This window comes from Rhinolophus hipposideros (genome assembly GCF_964194185.1).
Source record: "Rhinolophus hipposideros genome assembly, chromosome: 21".
In the NCBI taxonomy this organism is placed as follows: Eukaryota; Metazoa; Chordata; class Mammalia; order Chiroptera; family Rhinolophidae; genus Rhinolophus; species Rhinolophus hipposideros.
Genome location: NC_138067.1, coordinates 49782886 through 49798344, shown reverse-complemented (window position 1 = coordinate 49798344; position 15459 = coordinate 49782886). Strand labels below are relative to the sequence as shown.

The 15459-nt window shown below is 38.5% G+C and overlaps 2 protein-coding genes across 2 annotated transcripts in view; one reads left to right on the top strand and one right to left on the bottom strand.

Annotated features, from left to right (window-relative positions):
- Positions 1-65: 65 nt before the first annotated feature.
- LOC308490592 (uncharacterized protein) overlaps positions 66-15459 on the top strand; it is a 52244-nt gene continuing 36850 nt past the window's right edge. Inside the window, exon 1 of the mRNA XM_081033057.1 lies at positions 66-506. The gene's annotated coding sequence lies outside the window, so the exon portion shown is untranslated. The remainder of the gene's footprint in view (positions 507-15459) is intronic.
- Positions 493-9953, bottom strand: LOC308490610 (protein FAM133B-like). Its single transcript, XM_081033112.1, is given in 2 exon segments — positions 493-4173; positions 4175-9953. Coding segments are annotated over 2 exon segments (747 nt in total). The 5' UTR covers positions 4625-9953; the 3' UTR covers positions 493-3876.

Genomic DNA, 15459 nt, shown 5'->3' with positions numbered 1-15459 from the left:
TCTGGGAAATGTAGTCCACTTTCCTTGGATCTTTGTTGATCCGAGTCCTGGACGGATCTGCGGCTGGGTCCGCAGGTCCCGGAATGCTGAACGCGGCTGCGTCCCGACGCTATGGCGTCATCGGCCGCGCCGCGGTGGTCTGTAGCCCGCACGCGGGGCTTTTGGTCGCGGTCGTTCTAGTTCCCTGCTGGTTACGCGGTCTGGCAGAGAGGCTGTGATCTCCGAGGACCCTTGGTTCGCTTTGTTGGCTGGGGAAGCCCGGTGCCCCGGATCTCACTCAGGGGCGGCCTCGGTGTGTCTGCCTGGGTCCCTTTCTGCCCTGGAGCCGAGAGTGGACGGATCTTGTCTGAGGGAGAGAGTCTCCGCGGCCGGCACACTGGTGTGGAGGCTGCAGGCCGGGCTGACCCCGCACGACATTTTTCGCGCCACGTCCCGGGTCTGACTCAATGAGGGCCCCCGAGTCGAACGAGACGATGGCAGTGGGGCTTCTGGCAGCTCACCTCCCGGTAAGTGGCTGCGTCCCTTCGCTCGTAACGGGCTGGACTACCGGAATTCGTGTGACTTCCCCACTCCTGGATGGGAGTGACCTTCCAGCCTGCGACTTTAGTTAGGCATAACCGTCCTTATTAATGTTCTCTCCTCCCGTCATTCTGGCCAAAGAGAGAAACCGAGATGTAGAAAACCCGAAGAGGCCTGCGGTCCTCAAGTGTACTAAGAAAGTCCCGTAACCATGCAAGATCTGGGAGGTCTCAAAACTTCCAGACCCAGATGACTTCAGCTACCGCACATTTAAGGAACAAACAATGCGGTCTTTCTATCATTTGGAATAAATTGTCTAAAAAGAGGGAACATCTCTCAATGAGTTTTTATAAAGCCAGCCTAACCGTGATTCCAAACGCTATGCACTTAGTCTGAGCTCAGGCTCCTCATTTGAAATCAAATAACCCACCCACCCCAGGAAGTAGGACTGGCTTCCTGAAACTGTTGTGAAGATTAAGCGAATTTGCAGCAGGTAGAGTGTTTACTTAGTGCAGCGCCCAGCCTGGAGAACTCCTGGCAAATGTTAACATTATCAGCAGATATTAACGTTTTCATCTTTTCGTACTTGGTGTCAAAAGGAAGGTGATGGTACATTTTGATTTTGTGGAAGATCACTAGCTGGTCAAGAAATGGGTGAGATTCTTAGTGAAGTGGCTGACCCCAGTTGCCCTCAGGAAGGCTCCAGTGTATCTCTTAGAAGCCAGAACTCTTTCAGGACACCTGGGCCCATTCTCACATTCTCACCCCTCTCCCTAACCCTCTGGGAGTTCAGCTGAGATAAGGGTCTTGGCTCAGCAAACATGTGGGTGATATTTCAGGAGCAGGTAACCTTTGATGACGTGGCTGTAGACTTCAGCCAGGAAGAGAGGGAGCTGCTGGGCCCTGCCCAGAGGACCCTGTATCACCACAGGATGCTGGAGACCTTTAGACACCTGGTCACTGTGGGTGAGGGGGTGCCTGGTGTTGACTTCTATCTGTCTGGCAACTTGGCAGAGTGGGTTTGAGCTTGCTGGGAGTGTGGGGTCACAGAACCCTAGGAGGGTTTCTCCTCTTCCAAAGTCTCACAGCTTGATCTCTCACTTGGACAGGGCCTTGGATCCTCAAGCCAGATATTGTTGTCCAGCTAGATCTTGAGTAGTGGCATGGATGGTGGATTGCTTCCCAAGATTGCTTCCCAGGTGAAATGGGAAAATGATCTTTTTCTTGTACCATTTCTTGTACTTTTCATTACTTCTGGCATTTCCATAATTCCATCTGGGATTATTTTCCTTTTGCCTGAGACCTCCCTTTATCATTTTTTTACAATGACAAAATTATCCCACTTTGTGTTTTCCTGAAAATGCGTTTATTTCATCTTTATTTTGAAAACATACTTTCAGCTGTGAATTTTAGGCTGGCAGTTCTTTTTTATTTTAGCATTTGAAAGACACCATGTTGTTGTCTTCTGGACCACACGGTTTCTGTTGAGAAGTCAACCCTCCATCTTATTTTGACTTTGACTAAATGGGTCTTCCTCCCCACCCCCATAACAGTATTATTTTTTAAAATAAATTTTACTGGGGAATATTGGGGGACAGTGTGTTTTTCTAGGACCCATCAGTTCCAAGTCACTGTCCTTCAATCTAGTTGTGGAGGGCGCAGCTCAGCTCCAAGTCTGGTCACTGTTTTCAATCTTTAGTTGCAGGGGGCGCAGCCCACCATCCCATGTGAGAATTGAACCGGCATCCTTGTTGTTGAGAGCTTGCGCTCTAACCAACTGAGCCATCCGACCGCCCCTCGATAACAGTATTTTTTTAAATGCCCATATTTTATGTGTACAACTGAAAATTTTTTTTTTAAGTAAAATAGGTATTTATTCAGCCTCTTGTCATGCCAAGATGTTTTGTGCATATATCACTATAATTAGCACACCCTCCGTAACAGGCAAAATTGTACTTCAAATTATATGTCATGTTACCTGATTATATAAAAATGTAAGGTGAAAATGATTTATCGATTCCTTATAACATTACTAGTAAACAATTCAGCAGGAGATATGAGGCACAAAATCTTAGTAAAATGACAGCGCAATAATGCAATTCTTTAAGTTTAACTTGTCATAATTTGTTATGATATACAAAGACAAACTTTGAAAACGTTATATTTACTAAGATTCTGGCAACAGCTTTATGTAACAAGACACAACATACCAGGCCTGCCTCTGAACATGTTTATGGTAAATAAGTTGCAGCTTCAATATGAAGCTGTTCCAAAAAAAAAAAAAAAAAAAAAAAAAAGGCAAAAACCTGCTTTTCACATGCTAAGTAAGGTATCTTGGCAAGAATGCCATTAAATGCAGTAAGGAATTTAAGATAGCAAGAATAAAACATTAACAAAAGCTAAACATTACAGCCTAAACAAAATTCATACAAAAAATAACTATCACTGGTTACATAAAATTTTCTTGACTGGTTACAACTTAACAGTATAAAACATGCATTTGAAGAATCTTCAGCTATCAAGTTCAAAAAAGTACCAGTGTCTATGTGAAATGACTCCTCTCCAAAGCCAAAGTGTAGTCAAAATTAATTCAAATGTTTTAACACATTCTAATGCTAAAAATTATTCAGTATTATTGGAGTGGAGGTAAATCCCATAGCTTCTGGGGCTTTCTCGTGCTGCAGAGGCTGTATCTCTGGTTTACTCAAGGCAGCATCCGACAGGGTCCAAGGATGTTACTAAGCTCAATAAAAGGCAAGACTGCTGTACCCAGCTCTCACCTCCCTGTGAAGCATGGCTACTGTGTCTGCAAAAGCAGGATGTGTGAGGATAAAAGGCACGCTATTCTGCTAGCTAAAGAAATAGCAAACCAGCCCCCAACCCTAAAAGCTCCTTCCCCAGGTAAGTAAAAGTATACAAGGGAAAAAAATTAAAATACACTTATCTACAGAGTAAGGATTTTCAAATATTAATGTAATCCCTACTTCAAAAACGTTAACTAGTCATCTAGTCATTTCTGATGATATCTTAATGATGTATCCAGATTCAATATCTGATGATTTATCATTACCTTACTTCTAGTCAAAAATATTAACTTTATTCCCAAATATGAACCACTAGTGCGACTGCAGTGTATTATCTCCCAGAGTTATTAGGCAATGGAAGAGAAAAAGACATATTCAAGCAGCAGGCAACTATTATGGCCCTTTCACACAGCGGCATCTGAATGGCTACTGAATAGTCCAGGAATAATTCTGAAGACAAGAAAATTCATGCATTTTGTAAATATGCCATAATTTTCACAGTTGAAATCTCCTCAGATATTGCACTTTCTTTATAAGAGAATCCTGATTTTTCTTAATGGTACGATGAGCCAGGACTTGAACTAGCAGTCTTCTTTTTCTTTTTCTTACTGTGTTTCTTATGCTTCTTTTTCTTTCTTGTTTTTTCTGTTGCTTTTTCTCGATATTCACTGCTTTTCTTCTTTTTTGCTCGTACCTCCTCAATATAATCTGATTCTGATGACTCAGATGATATAGGTTTATCTTCAGGATACATCTTTCTCTTTTTGCCGAGTCCTTTAATGTCCTTTTCTTTCTCAGTTGGATCCTTTGACTTCTTTTTCTTTTTGAAGCTATCCTTACTGTATGTATGTAGTGTCTGATATGGAGCTTTCAGAAGATTTATGGGAACGGTTCTTCTTTTTCTTTTTTCTTTTTCCTTGTTTCTTATCCTCATCTTCAGAATCTGAAGAACTGCTGGAAGAATCAGAGCTTGATGAAGAAGAAGATGAATACCTACCAGATTTCTTCTTTTCTTTTTTCTTTCTCTGTCTTTTTTTGGATGAGCTTTCACTTCCACTTAATAATTTCTCTCTGTGTCTTTCTAGTTCTTTCTTCCAGTTCTCATTCATTTTTTCTTGAAATTCAGCCAATGCCTTGGAGCCTTTCTTTTTCTTTTCTAGTTGTTCTTTCACTTCTTCCCAGGTAGGCCTTGGTCGATTCAGATAATCTTGGATCGTTGGCCCAGAAGACTGGATTGGACCCCTTGATCTGGCCATTGCTATTGGGTTCATATAGGCCACCCGATTGTCCCACTTCCCCATGGTGCTGGACTGAGCGTGCAATCTGGTGCCGAGGGAGACCAGGCCAGGGGAGCGGCCGAAACGGGCCCACACAGGTCCTTCTGTCGACTCTACAACTGAAAAGTTTTGACAAATGTATTCATATATGTAAACATCACCCAAGTTGAGCTTGAGGACATTTTCATTACCTCACAAAGTTTTTTTTGTTACTGCTTTACATTTAACAAAGGCAGCTACTGTTCAGATTTTTTTCACCATAGATTACTTTTGTCTCTTCTAGAGCTAAGTATAAAGAGAATCATACATTTTTTGTGTGTGTGTGTAGCAGTTACCCCAAGATTTTTGAGATTCATCCATGATGTATTAGTTGTTCCTTTTTACTGCTGAGTAATATTCCATTTTTTGAATGAATTACGGTTTATCCGTTTTCCTGTTGATAAACACTTGGGTTGCTTCTAGTTTTGTGCTGTTATGTGCTGTTATAAACATTCTTGTACAATACTTTTAGTGGATCTATGTTTTTATTTCTCTTGGGTAAATAAGAGTAGAATTGCTGGCTCGTAGATTAACAAAGTCTGACTTTATTTTTTCTTTTATGCTTGTTTTTTTTTTTTTAATGTCCTATGAAATCTTTGACTACGTAAAGATTACAAATATATTCTCCTGTTTTCCTCTGGTATTTTATTGTTTTTGCTTTCACATTAAGACCATGATTCACCTTGAATTGATTTTTATGTAAGTATGAGGTAGTGATCAAGGTATTTATTTTTTCTTATGGTTATCCAGTTGCCCCAGCATTATTTGATGACAAACTTTCCCCTCCTCCATTGTATTATACTGAAGGCTTTATTAAAAATCAGTTGAATGTGTTAATCTAGTTCTCTGCCCTCTTCTCTTCCATTGATCCATTTTTCTAGCCCTGTGCCAATATTATATGTCTTAATTATTGTAGCTTCACAGTAAATCTTGAAATGGGGTAGTGAACATCATCCTCTAATTTTATTGTTCATAATTGTGTCAGTTATTCCAGGTCTTTGGTACCTTCATATAAACTTTAGAAGTAGCTTGTCAATTGGAAACTATGAAGCTTTTTAATCCCACGTGATTCCTACTTTAATTTTGATTTTTTTGCCTTAAATCTATAGATCACTTTGGGGAGAATTTACATCTTAACATGTTGAGCCTTCTAATTTTGTGGTCGTAATATACTGGGGGGTGCCAAAAAATGTATGCACGTGACTTGTATTCATCTTTTGTTATCGGCATATATTGAGTATTACAATTTTAATAGTTTTTTCCTTTCTTAAAATGTGTATACTTTTTTTAGTACCGTCTGTATTTATTTAGGTACTTTAATTTCAGCAATATTTTGCACTTTTTAAGTATATGGATCTTGCACATCTTTCATTAAATTTATTCCTAGGCATTTGATATTTTTGATGCTATTATAAAAACTATTGTTCCTTAATTTCATTTTCTAATTGTAATTACATTTCTAATTGTAATTGTATTTGTGTGTGTGTGTGTACTAATGTATATAAGTATATTTTTAAATTGACCTTCTATATTGTGAACTTGCTGAAATCACTTGTTCTAGTAGTTTGTCAATTTCCTTTGCTTTAATACAGTCTGTCATCTGCAAATAAAGATAGCTTTATTTATTCCTTTCCAGTCTTTATGCTTTTCTTTCTTTTTTAATAATTTTTTTTTATTTTTCAGTTACAGCTGACATACAATATTATGTTAGTTTCAGGTGTACAACATAGTGATTAGACATTTACATACCTTGTGAATGAGCCACCTGTTAAGTCTAGAACCCATCTGACATGATCCATAGTTATTAAAATATTATTGACGGGGGTCGTTGTTAGCTCAGTTGGTTAGAGCGTGGTACTAATAACACCAAGGTTGCCGGTTCGATTCCCACATGAGCTCCTGTGAGCTGCGCCCTCCTTTAAAAAAAGAAAAAAATACATCATTGACTATATTTCCTATGCTGTACTTTACATCCCCCTGACTGTTTTGTAACTACCAATTTGTATTTCTTAATCCCTTCACCTTCTTCATCTATCCCCCTAACCTCCCTCCCATATACTTGTCTTTATTAATGCTATATTGGCTAGGATCTCTAGTATTTTTTTTAAAAAATTGATGTGTAAATAACATACAATGAGGTGTACTGTTCTTAAGAGTGCAACAGTACAATAAAGTTTTACAACTGTATATTTGACCCATACTCCTGTCCACTCATAGAATATTTCCATTTCCCCATACATTCCCTTTCCAGTTAGTACTCCCCCCATGTGGCAACCATTGTTGAAACCATTGTTTTGATCTGTCACCACAGAATATCTAGTGTAATATTGACTAAGAGTGATATCCTTGCCTTGCTCCTGATGTTAGAGGAGAGCATTCAGTATTTCACCATTTAATATAATTCGATGCCCTTTATCAGACTGAGGAAATTCTATTCCTGTTTGCTTAGTTTTTATTATGAATGGGTTATAATTTGTCAAATGCTCTAAATGCATCTATTGACATGATCATATTGTTTTCTCCTTTGTTCCATTGGTTTTTGCTCTTATTTCCTTCCTTTGTCTTCATTTAATTTGCTTTTCTTTTTTCTGGCTTCTTGAGGTAGAAGCTTAGGTCATTAATTTTAATCCTTTCTTTGTTTTTATAGCTATACATTTCTCTTTAAGCCTTTCTTTAACTGCATCCTGCACATTTTCACACATAGTATTTAACAATAAAAATTTAGCAATGAAAATACCATGTATATTGTACATATTTATTTTGAACTGAACAACTAATGAAAATATAATATGAAACGGATTTCTTCTTTGAATTGTGAAGTACATTGTTTAATTTCCAAATATGAGGTGCTTTCTGTTATTGATCTCTAGATTAATTCCACTGTGGTCAGAGAACATGTTCTGTGTCAATTGTCCTTCCTCATAAATTTATTGAGAAATGTTTTTAGGGCACAGGATATGGTCTATTTTGGTGAATGTATATTCTGCTCTTGGGCACAACATCCAATAAATGTCAATTAAGTTGTTTAATGATGTTGCACATACTTTTTAAGTGGATTTTTTGTCTGGTTGTTCTATCAGCTACTGACAACAGTGTTAGATCTCCAAGTATGACTGGATTTGTGTGTGTGTGTGTGTGTGTATTTTATTTTTAATCAATTTTTGCTTTATGTATTTTGAATCTATGTTACTGGGCTTAATGACGTCAGAGTTTTGTGTATTCCTGTAAAACGGTGTACCCTCTTATCACTGTGAAATATCCATTTTTTCCTCTGGTAATACTTCTTGTCTTGAAGTCTACTTTGCTTGATGTTAATATGGCCAATTGGTTTTCTTGTAGTCAGTGTACCACATTATATGTCTTTGGCTTTATTTTTACTTTCACCTTATCTGTTAAAATGTTGGGGTTTGTTTGTAATTCATTTTGGCAATCTTATTCTTTAATTTGATTGTTTAGTAAATAATTACTGACATGTAGTATATAATTACTGATATGTTTGGGTTTATGTCTGTCATGTTGTTCTCTATTTGTCTTGTCTGGTTTTTGTACCTTTATTTTTCCATTCTTTTTTCTTTTGTATCAATTTGGTATTATTTATTATTCCATTTCATTTCTTTTTACCTTCTTCACTTTATATCTTTATAATATTGTATAATCACATGTCTTGTTTGCTCTAAAGTTAACAATACAAACATTTTTTTTTAATTTATTAGTTTCAGGTGTACAAGACAAGGTAATACTTAGACGTTCATCATTTATATCCCTCACACTGTGAACCCCCTCCCCCCATCCACTATCCCTCCGACCTCGCACCGAGCCATCACATTATATATATAAAATTATAGTTGGCATTCATTATTGTTTAGCTTCTGGTGTACAATGCCATGATCAGGCATCCACAGTATCCCTGAGGTGGTCTCCCAAATGGGACACGTGTCCATCGGATACCCAACAAAATCTTTACAACATTATTGAATACGTTCCCCAAATTAATTTTCAAAAACCCTGAGGCCATCTTGTGGTTACCAGCTGCTTCCTAATCCCTTCACCTTTCCCCTTATCCCCCTCCCCCCCCCCCCCCCCGCCCATCTAACAACTCTCGGTTTTTTCCTTTTTGTCCCTAAAACTGTTTCTGATTAGTTCATCCACTTATTTTTTTCTTTAGATTCCGCATATAAGTGAGATCATATGGTACTTGTCTTTCTCTTTCTGACTTATTTTACTTAACATAATGTTCTCTAGATCCATCCATGTTGTTGCAAATGATAAGATTTCTTTCTTCTTTATGGCTGCGTAATACTCCATTGTATAAATGTACCACAGCTTCTTAATCCAGTCATCTACCGATGGGCATTTCGGTTGTTTCCATGTCTTGGCTAACACTACAAACATTTAACTTAACATAATTTACCTGGAGTTAGTATTATGCCATTTAATGTACAGTGTAATAATTTATATCGATATATTAATAATTGCAATTTTCCTTATTGTCATATTTCATTTGTGCATATTACATAAACCTCATTATATATTATTGGTATTCTTGCTTTATACAGTGAACAGCATCTAGAAGGAATTTAAAAGTAATTTTGTGCAATATTTGTCCCCAATTAGTCTTTTGGTTGCTCTTAATTCATTTCTGTAGATCCAGGCTTCTTCCTTTGATCATTTCCATTCAGTCTAAAAAACATGCTGTACCCCAAGGAGCTTTCAGATAAAGTCTGAAATGTCATCATTTTAAAGTCTTGGCTCCTTTTGGACTTTCTTGTCATTCTGGGCTGGATGAGGCTCCCACCTGTGTCTCAGTTCTCTCTGAAAGGCAGTTCATGAACTGTTCTTATGAGAGCTTAGAGGATGTACAGGGGCATCTTCATAAAATTAGAACTGATGGTTTGCTTCCTGTGTCTCTGGGTATGGTGCTTGAAACCTACATTGCCTGTGACCTTTCACTTTTTTGTTGTTATTGTTCTTTTTCTTTGTTAAGTCTCTAATATGTGCTCAATAAAAAAGTTACATTTTAAAAATGGGAATTTAGGGCCGGCCCGGTGGCTCAGGTGGTTGGAGCTCCATGCTCCTAACTCTGAAGGCTGCCGGTTCAATTCCCACATGGGCCAGTGGGCTCTCAACCAAAAGGTTACCGGTTCAACTCTTCGACTCCGAGTCCTGCAAGGGATGGTGGGCTGTGCCCTCTGCAACTAGGAAGGGTAACTGGACCTGGAGCTGAGCTGCGCCCTCCACAGCTAAGACTGAAAGGACAACAACTTGACTTGGAAAGAAGTCGTGGAAGTACACACTGTTCCCCAATAAAGTCCTGTTCCCCTTCCCCAATAAAATCTTTAAAAAAATAAATAAATAAAAATAAATAAAAAATAAAAATGGGAATTTAGTTTTCATGTATATCTTTTCCCCAGAGACTGTCGTTTAGAATGCCTTTACTAACTATATTTATCAGAACATTAAAGTATTTAATGAAATGCTAAAATATGATGTCTGATGTTAAAAATCATAAGATTTTTCTCTGCAGGTTTTTGCCCCTGAACAGGTAACATTTCTTAGGATGAGGTCTACATTATCACCGTATCTGTCTTCTCTGTTCTCAGTTCAGATTACTTAACTCAGCAAATATTTATTATATGCCAAGTTACCTATGTCTAACAGACATGTCAGATTTCAGTGCTTTACAAATAACAGCATCTGAGTTACTTCTGTTATTATGATCTTTCTTGTACTAATTAGGTCCTAGATTTCTTATTCAACATCACATATATGTAATTTCTCCCCAGGGTCAGACTTCCATTACCCAGGTTGTGTTTGAAGCAGATGTTTACCATAACTGACACTATTTATTTATGCAGATGGTGCGTCTCAACTCAAATCATCGTTTGTTAATTTTACTAGGATAACTCTCGGAGTGTTAACCTTATTTTAGAGTTTTGAGGTTGCCTCACTGTCACTGTAGACTATTAGCAACATAAATTTCCTATAGATAAAAAAATATGATGGTTGATTTAAGAACTGGAAGAACTTTTTTGAAAAACAGTAAAATTTTAAAGTTACTGTTACAAATTTCAGACCTTTGGAATAGAATGTTTGCCAGGAAATACATATAGCTACCTGCACTCCTGCTGTTATATTTGGTGCTATTTTGAAGGACAGTGGTGGTTGGGGCGAGGCTTCTAGTTAGACATATATTCCCTTCAAAATATAGGTTCTGCAGACAGTTGATAGAAGCCAGCAATAATGCGGAATATTGTCCAAATGTGGTAGTGGAGAGATAGAAGATCAAGGGTTAAAAAACAGAGCATTGGGGCGGCCTGATGGCTCACTTGGTTAGAGCGAGCTCTGAGCAACAGGGTTGCCAGTTCGATTCCCACATGGGTCAGTGAACTGTGCCCTCCACAACTAGATTGAAGACAACAACTTGAGCTGAGCTGCCTCTGAGCTGCCGAGGGGCGGCTGGATGGCTCAGTTGGTTAGAGCATGTGCTTTCAACAACAAGGTTGCCGGTGGACTGCCTCCCCTGCAACTAGATTGAAAACGGCGACTGAACTTGGAGCTGAGCTGCGCCCTCCACAAGTAAGATTGAAGAACAACAACTTGACTGGGAGCTGATGGATCCTGGGAAAATCACACTGTTCTCCAATAAATTCCTGGAAATACACCGTTCACATTCACCAATAAAATCTTTTAAAAAAATAATAAATGGAGTAGTACGTAGCATACAGTTGACCCTTCATACCCATGGTTTTCATCAGATTGATTATGATGTAGGTGATGTCTTCTTTGAAATGATTTCTGCCTGAAGTTTACTGACTTTCTTGGATCTATAGGATGTTGCCCATAATCAGTCTACGGAAACTCTTTGCCATAATCTCTTCAAATATTTGCTGCTTTCTATCTCATCTATCTCTCCTCTGGCATAACTCTAGCTTCACATTAGTTTGTCAGATGTTCTGTTTTTACTTTCTTTTCTCTCAATTTGTATCGTCATAAAGTTTCCAAAGTTTCCACTTACCTGCCTTTGAATTCACAGATCCTTCCTTCTGCTGTGTCCAGTTTGCTGTTAAAAGTCCATTCATGATTAACTTCAGATACTATATTTTTATTTTGTTCTAGAATTTTCATTTGGTTCTTTTTTCATGAAATTCTTTATCATGTTTATAAAAGTTATTTTAAAATCTCTTCATGCGGGGGTGGGGGTAGGGGTGAAAAAAATCTTTTCATGCTATTTCTAATATTTGGTATGTTTGTTTTTGCTGATTTTTTTTCTTATGAGTCACATTTTTCTGATTCTTTACATGTCTAGTTATTTTTTTGTATGCTGGGCACTGCAGATGATACATTGCAGAGACTATGGAGTGTTATTTTTTACTAAAGGGTGTGAGTTTTCTTCTGGTAGGCAGTTCAGTTACTACAAAACACCCTAATCTTGATGGGGGTTGGTGTCAGGATTTATTCAGGTAGGGTTACTTTGGTTTTGTTTTACTCTTTGGTTGTAGCTCTTATTCTCAGTCATGGTCTTTCCTCCTCAGATGTAGCTTTCTCAGGTCTCAGCTGAAAGCGTAGAGTGCTTAGTAAAGTCTTTGTGCCCTACCTGTGTCAGAACTCTAATGCTTCCCAACAGTGGGTAACTTCTGAAATGTCTGCTCAGGACCCTACCAACTGTTCTTTGCCAGGTCTTAGCTTCCTCCTCTGCACCTGCAGTTAGGGTCCAGCTGAGGACTCCAGGAGAAACCGTCTGCAGATGTCTGGGTCTCCTTTGCTTTTCTTGACTTTGCAAAGCCCTCTCACAGTCGATTCTATAGCCTCCTTCCTCTGATCAGAAACTTAAGTCCTCCCCATTCTTATGGAATTGGGGCTGCTGGGAAGCACAATCAAGTATCCTATCTGTTCACCTCACAGACATGGCTCAAGCACCCACAATGCTCCAGGTGCTGTGTTGGGCACTGGAGACATAGTGTAAACAGGACTCATAAGGTCCACATCCCTGTGGAGGTTAAAGCCTCCAACGTATTGTATATGGAGAAGGGCAGACAATAAAGAACCAAAAGAACAAGGTGATGTTAAACAGCACTAAACAGTTCTATGAGGCAAATAAAACAGGACAGTGAAATGAGGAGGTACCCATATTGACTGGGAGGTCTGGGAGGGTCTCTCAGAGCAGGTGACCTGGAAGTTGTGATGTAAATGAGGAGAAGAAGGGGGGAAAATTGCTGATACCTAAGACCTTGGGAATAAAAGGAAGGTCCTTGAGCAGACAGGAACTATGTATTAACAGAGGAAATGGTCCCATACAGTGAGAACTGAAAAAACCCAAAAGAAAATGGGAGAAGGATAGCGGTGGTGGTTTGACCCTGATTCTGGGTACTTGGGAGGGCTGGATGTAAAGAGGTATTCTCTTGGCATTGTGAAACTGGTTTGTCACAAAGATTGACATGGTGTCAATTACAGGAGGTATGGATGTTAAATAGGGAGATGAATCCAAATTCAGTGATATCTAAATATGAAAGAAAGGTGGCCTGAGTATTTTATCTTTGGGAATGTCTGCTTATTCCATGATATTTCCCCTAATGTGTCCCCTTTGTCTGTTTTGTTGATCACTCTTTGCTGATAACTCTTATAGATTCCCTTTGTTCTATGTGTACATTTTGTGGCTTCTCTTCTCAAAGTTCCATCTCTTCCCTTAATTGATATTTAAAAACATCTATTTGTGTACTTGTGTCATGCACATCTTGTTGCTTTTATCTCATCATTCTCTAGGAGTTTTTTTCCATGCCCCCAAACTGTTTGTCATTTCCTTCAAGAATGGAAGAACAGACCTAAAAGCCAACAGTCAACATTCACAGAGGCTATTTCTGGTGTCGAATTACCCAGCAACCTGGCAAGATCCACAATGGGTGATTCCTGGAATTCTGTAGCAGATGATTGGGAATCTGAGAGTGAATCAGAAAAGCAGAAGAAGCACAATGGATGTGTTGGGCCAGTGGAATGTAAACAAGGGCAAGTAGTGACCCATGACAGGGATTGGGAAAATGCTGACATTGTGGGAAAATGCAGCTTCAATTTAGACTTTGTTTCTTCACAGAGATTTCTTACCAAAAAACATTTCCATCAAATTGAGTCAGAAGTTCAAAGATTACAGCATAATTTTGTTTTAAAAAATCACCAGGAAATCTTGGTAGGAAAGAAACCTTATAAAGGCAATCCATGTGACCAAGACTTAGAAAAACTATATAAATAGAATGAGCATGATAAATATACCAAGCAAAACATATACCATGAGATAATTAATACAGGAGAGAAATTTTCTGGATGTAAAGAAAGTGGGGATTGTTTTACTCATAGCTCACACCTCTCTGAGGTCATGAGAACTCATAGTGGGGAGAAAGCCTATGAATGTAATGAGTGTGGGAAAGCCTTTAAGAAGCTATGTTCACCTCTTTCTCACCATCTGAGAAATCACAGTAGAGAGAAAGCCAACGAATGTAATGAATGTGGGAAGTCTTTCTGGCAGAGACTTCACATCATTTTGCACCAGAGAATTCACACTGGAGAGGAGCCTTGTGAATGTAATGGATATGAAAAATCATTTAACCAAAATTCTCACTTTAATGTACATCAGAGAACTCATACTGGAGAGAAACCCTCTAAGTGTGATAAATGTGGAAAATCTTTCAGTGGAAGGTCTAATCTTAATGTACACAAGTGAACATCTATGTAGTGGAAGAAAAACTTACAAATGCGGCAAATGTGGCAAAGCCTTTTGTGATCGCTCGTTATACATACAACATAAAAAGACACATTCTTGAGAGAAACCGTACAAATGTAATGAATGTGGAAAAGCCTTCAGCCACAGCTCTCACCTTACAGTTCACAAAAGAATCCATACTAGTGAGAAACCATATAAATGTAATGAATGTGGGAAAACTTTCAGTTGTCATTTGTCCTTTAGTCAACAGAAGAGAACTGTACACACTGTAGAGAAACCATATAAATGTTATCAGCATAGGAGAATTTTCAGTCAAGGTTCTAACTTTATTGGGCACCAAAGAAGTCATACCAGAGGGAAAAAACTACATATTTCATTTTAATACATAAAAGCTATACAGAGATACATTTTGATTTTGTCATTTTGACCCATTCCTAGAGAAGGGCTAAGCCTGGGTGCCATTTGTTACCTAGGGAATTTGCCAATGAGAAGTAATAAGAACAAAACTCCCTTCAATAATACTAGTTAATATGATCAACCATTGTGGGAAAGGCTGTTGCCGAGAAGTCAAAATAGATTGAAGATATTTGATTGAATGACTGAATATACTATTCCAGAGGCAGAGTGCCATCACTTCATTGTTCCCCAATGCTAGAAAGTTAGGCTGCTTCTGATTTGTTTCAGGAAGTAACTACTGTTGACTGGACAAAATAATTTTTCCAGGTAGTTTACCAAAAAGAGGGTTTTTCGGGGAAAGGGAAAGCAAAACCACCATAGCAGTGTGAGACCATGCACCTCCGGCCAGCCACCCATGTGCCTTTCCAAAATAACCCATAGATAGATAGATAGATAGATAGATAGATAGATAGATAGATAGATAGATAGATGATAGATAGATAGATAGATAGATAGATAGATAGATATAGATATAGACATAGATATATCCCTTCCCCAAGAAGTTGAAACCATAAAGTTTTAGAAGGAAGTGAGGACTAGAGAGTAACAGGAAGCCCAGCTCTGTCCATAGACCTCCCAGCTCTTTGGTCAGTTTTCTTAAAATGCCAGTTCATTTTTATCATTCCCCCTTTTGATCAAGATCTTTTCTCCAAAA